Below are 15,174 nucleotides of genomic sequence, written 5' to 3'. Positions count from 1 at the left end.
GCGGCTTGAAGCCTAAGAAAAAAATATTGGGGGGGGGGGTACACGGGGAGGCACACGGGGAGTGTGGTAAAGGCAGGTAGGAGACCTGCACCAACTTCCCGTGCTTACCTGAGAGAAAGAGGGACCAGGCAGGCACTGTGTTATGAGGTGGAGCGCACAGTGCGTGTGCATACATTGCGGTACATTCCAGCTCCTCGTATCGGCCGGGCTAGAGTGGGCATCGAGCCAGGTGCCATGAAGCCGGCTTTACGCATCTGGTCTCCAGTGAGTCTCCTCGGGCCGGCGTACATGGCACCAGCCTTACGCATAGTTTCTCCGGTTCGCCAGCACAGCCCAGTGCGGGCTATTCCACCTCGCCGCACTGGCCTGGCTACCGGGAGCATTCAACCAGGTAAGGTTGGGCAGGCTCGGTGCTCAAGAGATCCAGTGCGCCTGCACAGTCCGGTCTATCCAGTGCCACCTCCACGCACCAGCCCTCCGGTGGCAGCCCCCCGCACCAGGCTGTCTCTCTGTCTTCTGCCTACAGATGCTCCCGCCTGTCCTGGGCTGCCGTAGTCTCCCGCCTGTCATGAGCTGCCAGAGTCTCCCGCCTGTCCTGAGCTGCCAGAGTCTCCCGCCTGTCCTGAGCTGCCAGAGTCTCCCGCCTGTCCTGAGCTGCCAGAGTCTCCCGCCTGTCCTGAGCTGCCAGAGTCTCCCGCCTGTCCTGAGCTTGCCAGAGTCTCCCGCCTGTCCTGAGCTTGCCAGAGTCTCCCGCCTGTCCTGAGCTTGCCAGAGTCTCCCGCCTGTCCTGAGCTTGCCAGAGTCTCCCGCCTGTCCTGAGCTTGCCAGAGTCTCCCGCCTGTCCTGAGCTTGCCAGAGTCTCCCGCCTGTCCTGAGCTTGCCAGAGTCTCCCGCCTGTCCTGAGCTTGCCAGAGTCTCCCGCCTGTCCTGAGCTTGCCAGAGTCTCCCGCCTGTCCTGAGCTTGCCAGAGTCTCCCGCCTGTCCTGAGCTTGCCAGAGTCTCCCGCCTGTCCTGAGCTTGCCAGAGTCTCCCGCCTGTCCTGAGCTTGCCAGAGTCTCCCGCCTGTCCTGAGCTTGCCAGAGTCTCCCGCCTGTCCTGAGCTTGCCAGAGTCTCCCGCCTGTCCTGAGCTTGCCAGAGTCTCCCGCCTGTCCTGAGCTTGCCAGAGTCTCCCGCCTGTCCTGAGCTTGCCAGAGTCTCCCGCCTGTCCTGAGCTTGCCAGAGTCTCCCGCCTGTCCTGAGCTTGCCAGAGTCTCCCGCCTGTCCTGAGCTTGCCAGAGTCTCCCGCCTGTCCTGAGCTTGCCAGAGTCTCCCGCCTGTCCTGAGCTTGCCAGAGTCTCCCGCCTGTCCTGAGCTTGCCAGAGTCTCCCGCCTGTCCTGAGCTTGCCAGAGTCTCCCGCCTGTCCTGAGCTTGCCAGAGTCTCCCGCCTGTCCTGAGCTTGCCAGAGTCTCCCGCCTGTCCTGAGCTTGCCAGAGTCTCCCGCCTGTCCTGAGCTTGCCAGAGTCTCCCGCCTGTCCTGAGCTTGCCAGAGTCTCCCGCCTGTCCTGAGCTTGCCAGAGTCTCCCGCCTGTCCTGAGCTTGCCAGAGTCTCCCGCCTGTCCTGAGCTTGCCAGAGTCTCCCGCCTGTCCTGAGCTTGCCAGAGTCTCCCGCCTGTCCTGAGCTTGCCAGAGTCTCCCGCCTGTCCTGAGCTTGCCAGAGTCTCCCGCCTGTCCTGAGCTTGCCAGAGTCTCCCGCCTGTCCTGAGCTTGCCAGAGTCTCCCGCCTGTCCTGAGCTTGCCAGAGTCTCCCGCCTGTCCTGAGCTTGCCAGAGTCTCCCGCCTGTCCTGAGCTTGCCAGAGTCTCCCGCCTGTCCTGAGCTTGCCAGAGTCTCCCGCCTGTCCTGAGCTTGCCAGAGTCTCCCGCCTGTCCTGAGCTTGCCAGAGTCTCCCGCCTGTCCTGAGCTTGCCAGAGTCTCCCGCCTGTCCTGAGCTTGCCAGAGTCTCCCGCCTGTCCTGAGCTTGCCAGAGTCTCCCGCCTGTCCTGAGCTTGCCAGAGTCTCCCGCCTGTCCTGAGCTTGCCAGAGTCTCCCGCCTGTCCTGAGCTTGCCAGAGTCTCCCGCCTGTCCTGAGCTTGCCAGAGTCTCCCGCCTGTCCTGAGCTTGCCAGAGTCTCCCGCCTGTCCTGAGCTTGCCAGAGTCTCCCGCCTGTCCTGAGCTTGCCAGAGTCTCCGCCTGTCCTGAGCTTGCCAGAGTCTCCCGCCTGTCCTGAGCTTGCCAGAGTCTCCCGCCTGTCCTGAGCTTGCCAGAGTCTCCCGCCTGTCCTGAGCTTGCCAGAGTCTCCCGCCTGTCCTGAGCTGCCAGAGTCTCCCGCCTGTCCTGAGCTGCCAGAGTCTCCCGCCTGTCCTGAGCTGCCAGAGTCTCCCGCCTGTCAGCCATGGGGCTTCCAGAGCCGTCAGCCAGCCAGGAGCTGCCAGAGCCGCCTGTCACGTCCTCGATGCCGGAATCGCCCTTCACTCCGGCGCTGCCGAAGTCTCCCGCCTGTCCTGAGCTGCCGGAGTCTCCCGTCCATTCGGGACCCCTGGCGTGGGTCCCCAATCCAAGGTTGGTGACGAGGGTCGCCGCTCTAAAGAGGCCACAGAGGCGGGCTAAGAGGCGCACTAAAACTAGGGTGAAGTGGAGTCCACATCCCACTCCCGAGCCGCCACCGCGGACAGACGTCCACCCAGGCCCTCCCCTATAGGTTCAGGTTTTGCGGCCAGAGTCCGCACCTTTTGGGGGGGGGGGTGTACTGTCACGTTCTGACCTTTATTTCCTTTGTTTTGTCTTTATTTAGTATGGTCAGGGCGTGAGTTGGGGTGGGCAGTCTATGTTTGTTTTTCTATGTTGGTTTTTGTGTTCAGCCTAGTATGGTTCTCAATCAGAGGCAGGTGTTGTTAGTTGTTTCTGATTGAGAATCATACTTAGGTAGCCTGGGTTTCACTGTTGGTTTGTGGGTGTTTGTTTCCGTGTGAGTGTTTGTCGCCGGCTCTGTTTCGGTTTTCGTTTTCATCACATCGTTTGTTTTGTATTTCAGTGTTCAGTTCGTTTTTTTAAATAAATTGTCATGAACACTTACCACTCTGCATCTTGGTCCGATCCTTACTCCTCTTCGGACGAAGAAGAAATCTGCCGTTACACAAACACAACACACAAAATTTCAAAGTTCATATAGGGAAATCAGTCAGTTGAAATAAATACATTAGGCCCTAATCTATGGATTGCTCATGACTGGGAATACAGATATGCATCTTTTGGTCACAGATAACTTTAAAAAAGGTAGGGTCATGGATCAGAAAACCAGTCAGTATCTGGTGTGACCACCATTTGCCTCATGCATTTGCCTCATGCATTTGCCTCATGCATCTCCTTCGCATAGAGTTGATCAGGCTGTTGAATTTGGCCTGTGTAATGTTGTCCCATTCCTCTTTGATGGCTGTGTGAAGTTGCTGAGTATGGGTGGGAACTGGAACATGCTGTCGTACATTTTCAGCTTCCAAGAATTGTGTACAGATCCTTGCAACATAGGGCTGTGCATTATCATGCTGAAACATGAGGAGATGGCGGCAGATGAATGACTCGACAATGGGCCTCAGGATCTCATCAGGGTACTTCTGTGCAATCAAATTGACATGTAATTGTTTTTGTAACTTATGCCTGCCCATACCATAACCCCACTGCCACCATGGGGCACTCTGTTCACAACGTTGACATCAGCAAACCGCTCGCCCACATGACGCCATACACGCCATCTGCCAGTTGAAAACGCGATGAATCTAAAGAGCACACTCCTCCAGCATGCCATTGGCCATCGAAGGTGAGTCTTTAGCCACTGAACTTGGTTACAACGCCGAACAGCATTCAGGTCAAGACCATGGTGAGGACGACGAGCACGCAGCAGCTGAGCTTCCCTGAGGAGGTTTCTGACAGTTTGTGCAGAAATTCTTCAGTTTTGCAAATCCAGATTTTCATCAGATGTCCGGGTAGCTGGTCTCAGATTATTCCGCAGGTGAAGAAGCCAGATGTGGAGGTCCTCGGCTGGTGTGGTCACACTTAGTTTGCTGTTGTGAGGCCAGTTGGACGTACTGCTCAATTCTCTAAAATAACTTTTGGCTTATGGCAGAGAAATGAGTATTAAATTCTCTGGAAAGAGCTCTGGAGGACATTCCTGCGGTCAGCATGCCATTTGCAAGCTCCCTCAAAACATCTGTGGCATTGTGTTGTGTGACAAAACTGCACATTTTAGAGTGCCATTTTATTGTCCCCAGCACAAAGTGCACCTGTGTAATGATCATGCTGTTTAATCAGCTTCTTGATGTGCCACACCTGTCAGGTGGATGGATTATCTTGGCAAAGGAAAAATGCTCACTAAATGGGATGTAAAACAAATTTGTTCACAAAATTTGAGAGAAATAAGATTTTTGTGGGATCTTTTATTTCAGCTCATGAAACATGGGACAAACAATTCACATGTTGCGTTTATATTTTTGTTCAGTATAGTAACCTTTTTTCACTAAACACCTCTCCACTCTGCCTCTTATATGTCTGTAGAAACCTGGCTGCAGCCCTGATGGGGTGGATCTCTGTGGGGTCGTGGTTGAATGGACAACAGAGAGGTCCAGCCGGAAGAACGTGGTTCAGGTACGGCCATTTTGTTTCTGCATGAATACAAGGATCAAGCAAGTTTACAATAAAACTGAGCAGCCTGCAAATTGTCTGTTTCAGTTGTTGATGATGGGATGTTCTCGGATGCACTCTTTCCTTGATAATTTCAGTATATAATAGACTCAACGTAAGATATTTGATACATTTTCATAAACTATTTTTTGTTGCTTCAACCACCTGTTCAGAGAAGACATTTCAATTGAGTCAGATTGCATTTGAAGGTGATGTTAAGCCAACATCTAGTCTCCTCAAACCCAAGTGGTCTTTAGTGTAGGGAATTAGACCTTTGAACTTCACAGTACTATCTTATTTTTGCCTTTTCAAGATACTCTTTGATAAAAGCTTAAGCCAGCAAAGCAAACTGATGATCAATTCATTGGCGGTGGCAGCACAAGTTTTCATGATAAAAAAAAATGCTGTGATAAGCAGGAGAAAAGGACGAGGATGAGAGCAGATTTCACGATCTCATCAGACGCTTAAGACACTTCATCGCTGCCGGTCGCTACTCTTCCGCATAGTATTTCAGCCCCAAAATCTTAATGCAGTGAAGATTAAAATGGGAATTACACCATAATCTTAAATAATCCAAGTGCTGTGGACAGAAAAGTGTGTTTAATGCCGACGCAAAGCTATTCTGAGTTCTGACAACATTGTCAATCAACACTCGGATTACAGTTAAAATTAGTACGGAAAGTTAGTTTTAATTTCGCACCATTCCAGAGACTGATTTATACAATAATCGAAGAAATACCTAACAAAGATATGCCTGTCAGATGGGTAGATACGATTACAAAAATATTATAGAAATGTTTGTTTTGTTAGCCCGCTTATACAGTATCTCCGCTCCCCATATCTCTGACTTCCAGATAGATCCCAATTTCTATGATATTTCAAGGAAGATGACAACATAATTACTCTATTGAACACATAAACTAAGGGCCGGTTTACAGACTTGATGAGTTTGGCACTATTGAAAATGGTGATCTCAAAAGGCCATTCACGAGATTTGATAAGGAATCATTAAAATTTCCTGCAAAGTACCCAGTGTTTGCAGACATAAATGTGACTCAACTTTAAACCTTGATTGATGGCATCAGTATATACACTAAATGTACAAAACATTAGGAACACCTTCCTAATATTGAGTTGCACACCTTTTTGCCCTCAGAACAGCCTCAATTCTTTGGGCCATGGAAATCCTTCTTTAACCTGTCTCCTCCCCTTCATCTACACGGATTGAAGGGGATTTAACAGGTGACATCAATAAGGGATCATAGCTTTCACCTGGATTCCCCTGAGCGGTCTATGTCATGAAAAGATTCCTAATGTTTTGTCCACTCAGTGTCTTTCAGTGTATTTCTTCCAACATTTCAAATACACAAGATATATCGATTGATTGCGCTTCAAATCCAATGTCCAAATATAACAAGGAGCCTCAGCTCAATAAATCCTGCAATCAAATAGGCATGAAGCCGAACCTTATTTTCCGCTCAGCTCTCTATCACTATCATTCTCTGTGAACATTCCAGTAAGGAAGTGTCCTCCCTGGACAGTGTTGTCATTAACAGGCTACCCAGCCGAAGATCACAGGGTCATGACCCTGAGAAATGTGCCTCTCAGTCAGTCAGCGTTGACTTTCTAAGACCTCAGTACTCACCAGCTGTTTTTCCCCGCAGTAGCTTTTCAGATCAGTGACATGGCTGCTTGGCAGGCAGGAAGCAGCCAACCTGCTCTTTCTAGAGGAAGTCGTGGGTAAAAGGATAGAGGAGAGCTGAAACTGACTCATTAAGCCAATGCCCGCCTGAAAAAAAAAGTATGTTTTTCTTATCTATAAAGTTGAAAGTTTAGTGAATGTGTGATCGACTGAGGAAGTGGTTCAATCAGTTTATGGGGGGTCCTGCAAGGGGATTAACATGGTTAGAAGAGAGCTCTGGTTTGGCTCGAGGGCAGCTGAAGGAATAGTAAAAGTGTTAGAAAAAGTTGTTGATGAAAATGGTTCAGAAATAGGTGTTCATGTTATTCATCTACCCAGTTTATTTATTCACGTTTTTTTCTTTCTTTTTGTCATTGTGGAGGAGTGACAAGTTTGGTGACACAAAGGTCTTCCATATTCCACAAGCAGGGGAAAGAGGATGGGAATGGGAGGAGGGTGTTAACTGAGGCCATTGTCACCCACAGTATTTATTCAGCTGCATGCTTCTTTTTAGACTTGACACAAGTCTGTTACTCACCCTTCCCGTTATCTCTTCACTCACCAATATCATAATTAGTGTTTATGAATAGATGGACATTGTTCTTCATGATTCAGTATTGCCCTACCAGGAGCTTAAGGAAGGAGGGACTTTGTTTTCCTTCAAGGTTACTCCACACTTCAGCTTAGCGAGACACTGTGAATAACCTTCACTTGGTCTCTACATAGGAAATTCTTAAAACAATGCAAGGTTCATGTCTGCTACATTTTTATCAGGCTATCAGTTACACAGCCAGGGTTGACAAAGTGAAACGTAACCTTGCAGAAACAAGGGGGGAGCTCTGGTCTTTGTATTTGGATTCCTTTGACACCTGAGGGACCCCCGTATCTTGTGCCATGCTCACGGAAAGAATGCATACACAAACATAGTTAGAAACCAGAGAAAACTGTGGTCAATTGTGATGTGGTTGTTTTGAGGCTGAGAGTAAGTCACTTCTGCGTCTGCATCAGTCTCAGGTTAAACATCGCATGAGGATTGACAGGAAATACACATATTTGACTGCAATATGAGATATGAGATATGTCATTGTTCGTCACACGGCTGCCTTATGATACATAAGATTGTAAAAACATACAAAAAGGTTCACTGAAGAACAGAGATTGTTTAAACTTCACTATTTGTACTGTGATAAAAAAAAACATTTGAAGAATCATAGAGGTAGGAGTGGACATGATGCAGAAAAGGGACATGAGGAGAGGTCATACTTTACCTTGGGGAACCATAAACCAGACCATATATAAGGCTGTATAAGGCTAACATTGTCCGATCAAAGTCAGACACAATGAGCAGAACTCTGTATTCCAAACTGCAGTCTATCTATATTGAGCTGTCATACCAGGGATGGCAGGTAGCCTTGAGGTGAGAGTGTTGGGCCAGTAACTGAAAGGTTGCTGGTTTGAGGACCGGAGCTGACAAGATAATAAATATATATAAAAATCTGTAGTTGAGCAAGGCACTTAACCCTAATTGCCTCAGCGGTGCTGTTCAATGGTGACTGTGACCCTACTCCCTGTGGGGGGTTCAGGGGGTTGGGATATGCACAAAACACATTTCCACTACAAACTTGTGTTTAACAGGACAAATGTAAGCACACCCCAAATTATATACTAAAAATAATATGTCAAAACTGAATGGAAATGCCTGGCACACTGTCTTTATAACCAAAAGCAATTCATAAGAATTTCAACATGATTTGTTTTTTTTAACTGTTTTCAGCATTGATGAAAGCAGATAGTCTGTTTGAAAAGGGCTAACGGCTCAAAAACTATCCCACGAGGCTAATAAAACTAGAAGTATCTCTGACGTTGCTCAACAAATGAAAAGGAGCACAACTTTGAATAAGTGGTCGTGCATTTTTCATGCCTTTCTGCATATTTCAGTGTTTGAGTCTGGCGTGAGTGAGTTAAAAGCAAATAACAAAAGGAGCAGAAAAGTCCAAATTGCGTCAACTCCACCAGAAGAAAGAGAGACAAAAAGTAGTGTAGTGTCAAAGGCGTCTGGTTAAACCCACTGGCCGCAGCTACAGAGACGTCAACACCAGCATCCTTCTCTCATCACTAATTGATTCTTTGGAGTTTTGGGCGACTCTCGCTGTGAGCCCCCTGTACCCTCTCTGCTCTGACAAACATCATTCTCATTGTCACGATGTGGAAAAACAGACTTCAACAACAACCATGGAGAGAAGACAGAAACAACTAAGATGATGAAATAGAGCCCAGGGCTAGAAAATAATGAGTCCATTTTAGTGGAGGAGCTTTAACCTGCCACCACTCTAAAAACATTGCTTTATCTTGACTAATCAACAGGAAAGTTTAATATTCTTGCGGAAGACCCGTAATCACTTCAGGAAGCGTCCTTCTGAGTGTTAAAGGTGAATTCTACTGTCAGGATGTCATCCTAATTTTTTCGGAAGAAGTTCATTGAGGTTAAGACAGTTTTTGATCTTTGGATTTCTGTATGCGTCTCAACCTTTCTAAAGTTCAGTCAGATGAAAGGCATTGACTTTTACAACTGGCTTGGCCCTTGTTACACCAACACAGAGATACTAAACACCTCCACATCATTATGCATCAGCCAGGCCCTGAAGTGTAGGAGCTGTATCTTGAGTGGAGCAAATAAATAAAAAAGCTGGACCAGATCGATGTAAATTAATGTATTTACTATTTAAAGCAACTGAAAGATCAGTACAGTAGATAGTCAGAGCAGGTTATAGTTTGTACAGTAGGAGTAGGATTTATCCCGTGCCTACTGGTCCCCTGATCCCAGGATGTAATCGTCCAAAGCTGCTGACCTGACTACTTTAATGCCATCTGTCTTAAAGCTCACGGTGCCTGATTGCTTCTTGATGACCAGCCGTGATTACGATTGTGAATAGGAGTGGCTCGCTCCCAAAATGGATCCCACATCACACACATATAGAGGTAGCCTCTCACAGACACAGACTTTGCTTGTACTAGCCAACACTACTTTGGTGAGGTCTAGGAGATTGACCTGTGGTTAACCTTTTACTGCTGTGGGCTAAATCAGGTTCACACAGAGTGTTCCTTGCCAGTCTTAAACAAATCTACTTTGAAACAAAAGTATATACCTCACAGACATGGTTATGGGGGGGGGGGGGACACCTGTACCATGTCAGATATAGAGTTGAATGTATTTAATTTGGAGTTTATCCAAATATTACACTTTTTATATATATATATATATATATTATATACATCACAGAAGACTGAAATATAACAAAACCGTTTCACATAGAAACACTGTATTTTCTGCATTTTTTTTCTTCATGTTTATTAATTATGAAATTATGAAAAATATTAATAACATTCCACCCATGAAGCCACTAGAGGGTGATTTGGTCATTTGACTGCAGGAAAGGGCTACACCCAAAAAGAAGCTGGCATCAACCATCAACTAGTAGCTTAGTTTATTTAAAATACTGCCTATACTAGAATGTTAATGGAAAAGTTAGTTGGACCATAATAGCAATATCCAGATCAATGAATGAATAATACCACATTTTGTTTGATTTTGAGCATATCCTTGCATGTCATTCTCCACTGGTACTACTTCATCCACCTCCTGTCTTGTCATTTCTTGTCCTCCTGGCTGGAGGGTAGAGACCGCACCACTAAGACATGCACCATATTGTAGCGATGCATGTCTCCGTAGTGTCAGAGCTGCGGGAGTCTGGAGCTCTTTAACAGTGTTATCACAACTGGCGTTTCACACTGTACCTCACGGCCATGCGCACGGATTGATATGCTTCGGAGTGACTTTGTGATAAGTGTTATGGCTAATTGGCCCAGGAGGATGGCAAGATCTTAGGGCTTCAAATGAGGTCGTAAGATCATTGAATATCAATCTATTTACATAATGGTAATGTATTTTGTTTGTTATGAGAGGAAGGCCTGTCTGTTTGTCACTCTGTGATCTGGTAGACTACCATCATGCGTTGTATTTTTATACATATGGATAGCACATTACTCCCAACTATAAGGATAGTTACAGCTCCACTTTGTTACTAAGTTATTACACATGTATTATAAGCTGTGAAGTAAAGTGGCACTGTGATTTTTATATCTTGTCTCTTTCTCCACAAACCATGTAAAAAAAAAAATAAACAACAACGTGAGCGTTTGAAAGATTCTTTCCTTTGTAACCCTTAAACACAGATACTTTATGACAACAGAGTCGCAAGGCAGCTGGCAATAGTCCCAGATCAACAATGAATTTCACCTTGTGAAACACTAGCCGTCATCTAAGGCCTGACCCCTACAAGACGTAGTCAGGTTCCCCATGTCATTCTCTCAGCTGGTACTTTCTCACACCCCCCTTTGTTTTAAAAAGGCTTTTATCTGTGTATTTCATTCGGTCACTGGAACACAGTGTTCTTATTCAAAGGAGGGAAACAAGTGGAAAACATCATAGTTTATTAAATTGCATCGGCATTGCGTTACGTTGATTGCGTAGCTGTAAGTTACCTTCGTAACGCTCCCTCTGAACTGGGTCTCTGGAGACTTGAGATGAGGACTTAATCCGTTAAAATGACAGTCTCTCTCTGGTAGTCCCAGAGCGTAGAAAAGGTATTTGTGGTGTGGCCCTTCTTCCTCAAAGCTGCTTACATTGAAGTGGGCATTAATTTGGTTCTTCAGAGAAACAGTGAAAGTATATAGTATGTTAATCGCCAGTACGGTGGAAGGATTTAAACCCCCCAACAGCAGATTGCCTTGGAGATTACAACTTAGAAATGTACTTCAGTTAAACCACATGACTTAATTCTAGCCAGACATGCATCACACAGTATTAAATGTTATACCTTTCTTATGTGGAGAAATGTGAGCCACCAGGATTGAGCATCTGGGATGAGTTCAGGTCATGGAGCAAAGAGAAGAGAAGTAAGCAATTTGTGGGTTATGAATTGTGGAGATTTATTACATTTTCAGCAAATGATGGAACATTCTTATGACAACTGTCGCCTTGGCCTATGATAACTCAGCAGTACATTGCAGGATTAACATTCTGCTCAGGTCAGACCTAAATAAAAAGCATCCAACACTTAGATACTCTTTAATTTCACACTATTTCCACTGTTATTCTAATAACTTTTCTTTCTGTGATTATCATCGCAGTTTTGACACATCTACAGATATTTTGTTGCAAATTGGAAATAATTAACTTGGCAAAGTAGAATGCTTCAACATTGCATTGTTCCTTTATGAAGAACCACAATTAATGTTTAATTTAAGAGCCACATGCAAATGTAAAGGCACAAATGGCACTCTCCTCTCTGCTCCGCTGTGCATATTTAAATATTAATGTCTCCAGTCAAAATATAGCCCAGAAATTCAACACCCTCTTTATTAAGAAATGTGATGAAAAAAAAAAGATTTATTTCATATTCTTTTTCATTTCTAAAAGCAAAACACTACTTTGCACTGGTTACTATAACTGCATTTCACTTCTTAAAAATACACATAAAACTTTTGACTTTTGTTTTTGTATCGTGGCAATGAGCTGAATATATTCCCTGAATTGAAGTCAAGTCATACCCTTTATATGCAGTCATTTTACAATGCATTTCCATTGCGTTGTCAAGGACGATTATCTCCTATAATACCTCACATTTCATAACAGTCTATGAATAACCAACAATTGGTCTGTGGGTTATAAAGAACAATGTTAACCAGTGGTATAAACTATATAATCACATTTTTATTTCCCATAGTCCTTCTTTATTAATTAATATGTTTGCCTATTGTTTTGTTTGACTATGGGGACCTGGATGTGAGTGTTGCATTAGCCTGCACCTCCTACATTGTCTGTAGTGTTCCATTTGGACTATAGCTAGCATGTTGATATGAAGGGCCTTTGGGGGGATCTATCTGCTTTCACATACATTAGCATCTCCAGCAAACATTTGCCTGAGAATAAAATGACCATGCTAATTAAAATCACCAACTCTTAGTTCAAGAGGCCTGTGCACGTCAGGATTAACATCATGGCATACTAAGGAGTTTGCGTCGTCCCAACGAACCTACAGCTCAATATGAGCCTGAGAGGAGGTGCCCTACACACTGTACCTTTTGTGCTGGCTCAGATTAGGACAGTTGACATGTGAACATGGAGACTGGGTAGGGCCATATTTAGTTGAAGGAGCTTATCTCCATTTTTCATTAACTGAATGAATAGACACGAAGCGTCCGCTGTCATTTCTCTGCGCTGCTTCAGATAATCTTAAATGCATCTTTAAGATGCTCCTAAAAAATACATATATATTTTTTAAGCAGTTCGCTCTCAATTTTTGATTAAACTTCAGAGGGAAGAGTCTGCCTTATCAGGAAGTCAGATATACTTTGGTGTAAGCCAGACATTTCAATAGGGTTCTGTTTCCAAGATGACAGGAGGAGAAAAGGGACGTAATGTTCAGGATGCATTTCTGTATGAGGATCCCATGGACTACATGATAAATCCTGAGTCTTAAACCCCAATATGAAGAGGATTGTAGGCTAGCTTCACCATGATATGGACACATTGGATTTCAACAGAGATTCCAAGTTGCAGGGACCAGTTAATAAACAGTCACTAATATTGGTTTCCTCTTTCAAGGCCTAGGATTTTAGGCTTATCATTTGAAGTTGACATCCAGGCACATAACTTCAAAATCTTTGCAAATCTCCCATTTGATATTAATAATGTACGTGAAAGGTTGCTTTACTCATTCTTCAAATCAACTCGTACAATGATTCTAGAGCTCTGACATACTGGTGTAAATCATTTCTGCCAAATTATACAATTACGAGGGGCTGTGAATGGCAAAATGAAACATCAATGCATACAGTCATCCCAGTTGAAGGTAGCTAGATCAGTCCCCTGTGGGAATAGAGGGGGAGCTCAGTGTGTCCACCATCTAACATTTATAAGAGGAACAGACTGTAACTAATGCAAAATTCATGCAAATACATCTAACTTGGGTTATAAAACAACCTATCCAAGTCCACTATGTTCCAGTTAATCATGGAGAGAAGAGGTGATACAAACACAACCGATCTGTGTTGTTATTTATAGGGTGTACTGTACATGGTAGTGGTTGAACATTTTTTACACAAGTTCCTGTATGCATTTTTTAAATGTTTTGTGTATCTGATTACACATACTTTATGTTAGAGAACAGAAAATAGATCCTCGGAGCCCAGGGTTTGTGTGTTTGTGATTGTTTGGAGAGCACTTTCAGATTCACCAGTGAGCCTCCTCGTAACCTGTCCCCCACATTGCAGCGTGATTGCAGAGCCTATTACTGACACGTCCTGGGGAAGCCTCGAGGAAAAACAATGTTCCAGAGCAAACATGCTTGTTCAGATGCTTGTAACCCAAGAAAAGAGGGATGGCAAACTCACTCTGACAAGGATTGTGCCCCTAACCATTCTCTGTTTTTATCTGGCATCACAAAAGCATGCTGCTTAACTGCTCCTGACGCTTTGTAAGGAAGTCACAAAAGTCAGTTCCACAATAGTCCCAAACTTTGAAGGTCCATGTAGGGTAACCATGATTGCATGAGTGGAATATTGGGACAGCAAGATGTGAGATGCTACTCCCCAAGGCTACGAGTGACTTTGCAAGCATGGTTGTTGATAAAATATGAAATTTCCTCCTCAGAATTTGTTAAAAGGTTTCGTGTGACAAAAATAATTACAGTCTGGTCTGGCTTTTCATGCTGGATTAAAGAGATATTAATATACGAAGGGGAAAAGGTTACTCACATCCCAAACTCCATACGGTAAAAACACTTCCTCTAAGGAATTATCACATAGATGAATGATGAACAATTGTCAACATTTGAACTAATTTAGGAAGATAACATGCAAAAAAATAAGTTTCATCGTTATGTATGGTATGAAATACCATTTTATCTCCTTTTATGTTATTTTTACCATTTCCGTTACAAAACATGAGCAAAATTTAATCAGCTGTAATATCAACCACACTTGACAATGCTGACCTTGATGTCATGGTTTCTCAAAGACTTTTACTAACAGTACAGTTATCCTGTTTGACGGCGCCAAATGCTGTTACTACACTGTTGCAGAGATGCAGAACAGGCCTGATATTAAGATGACAAGTATCACACTAATTATGTTTTCCCCTCTGAGAATACAGTCTGCATTTGTCTCTTCTTTTGGCACACACACACACACACACACGCACGCACACACACGCACACACACCCTGCACAACGTGAGCTTCTTGTCAAACACAGAGAGCACACATATTAACAGGCACATAGCTGAAAAGACTCAACAGACCAAGGGAATGAGTATCAAGTACAAAGTCTGCTGATGCTGGAGTGAGCATAGTCTTGTAAACTCATGTGGATCAGTAGGTGTCATTAAAATGACAAGAACGTGTAAATATTGATTGTATTATGAATTGTAACCTTTGCTATTCGGTATGTATTATACCCCGCTTCATGGGAATGCATTTAGGTAAAGGCCTGTTTGTTGTTGTACCTTTATTGAGGTCAATTTGAGCATTCTCTGTTCCAGATAACAACCAGCTCTGGCAGTGAGTTCCTTCTCCAGGCTGACAATTACCCCACAATATGTAAATGGCATGATGCTATTAAAAGCACAGCTGACAACTTGGTAAGCAGTTTCCTGTTTCGTACAGACGGTGTATCTGAAGTTCAACATTTCGGAAGTGTTTATGATTTTGGATATTGAAATGATGACTAAATCATTCAGAATA

The 15,174-nt window shown here is 44.5% G+C and overlaps 1 protein-coding gene across 4 annotated transcripts in view; it reads left to right on the top strand.

The window, feature by feature from the left end:
* Positions 1-15,174, top strand: part of LOC118366994 (rho GTPase-activating protein 15) — a 50,686-nt gene that overhangs the window by 11,285 nt on the left and 24,227 nt on the right. For all 4 annotated transcript variants that reach the window (XR_008090201.1, XR_008090200.1, XM_052493734.1 and 1 more), the window contains exons 5-6: positions 4,565-4,654; positions 14,973-15,071. Coding sequence is in view for 2 of the 4 variants with exons in the window: in XM_052493734.1 (XP_052349694.1) it covers positions 4,565-4,654; positions 14,973-15,071 (189 nt within the window). In the remaining 2 variants the exon portion in view is untranslated. The remainder of the gene's footprint in view (positions 1-4,564; positions 4,655-14,972; positions 15,072-15,174) is intronic.

The sequence above is a fragment of the Oncorhynchus keta genome, chromosome 34 (genome assembly GCF_023373465.1).
Source record: "Oncorhynchus keta strain PuntledgeMale-10-30-2019 chromosome 34, Oket_V2, whole genome shotgun sequence".
Lineage (NCBI taxonomy): Eukaryota > Metazoa > Chordata > Actinopteri > Salmoniformes > Salmonidae > Oncorhynchus > Oncorhynchus keta.
The sequence above is the reverse complement of the archived record's forward strand: the minus strand, read 5'-3'. Positions and strand labels throughout refer to the sequence as shown.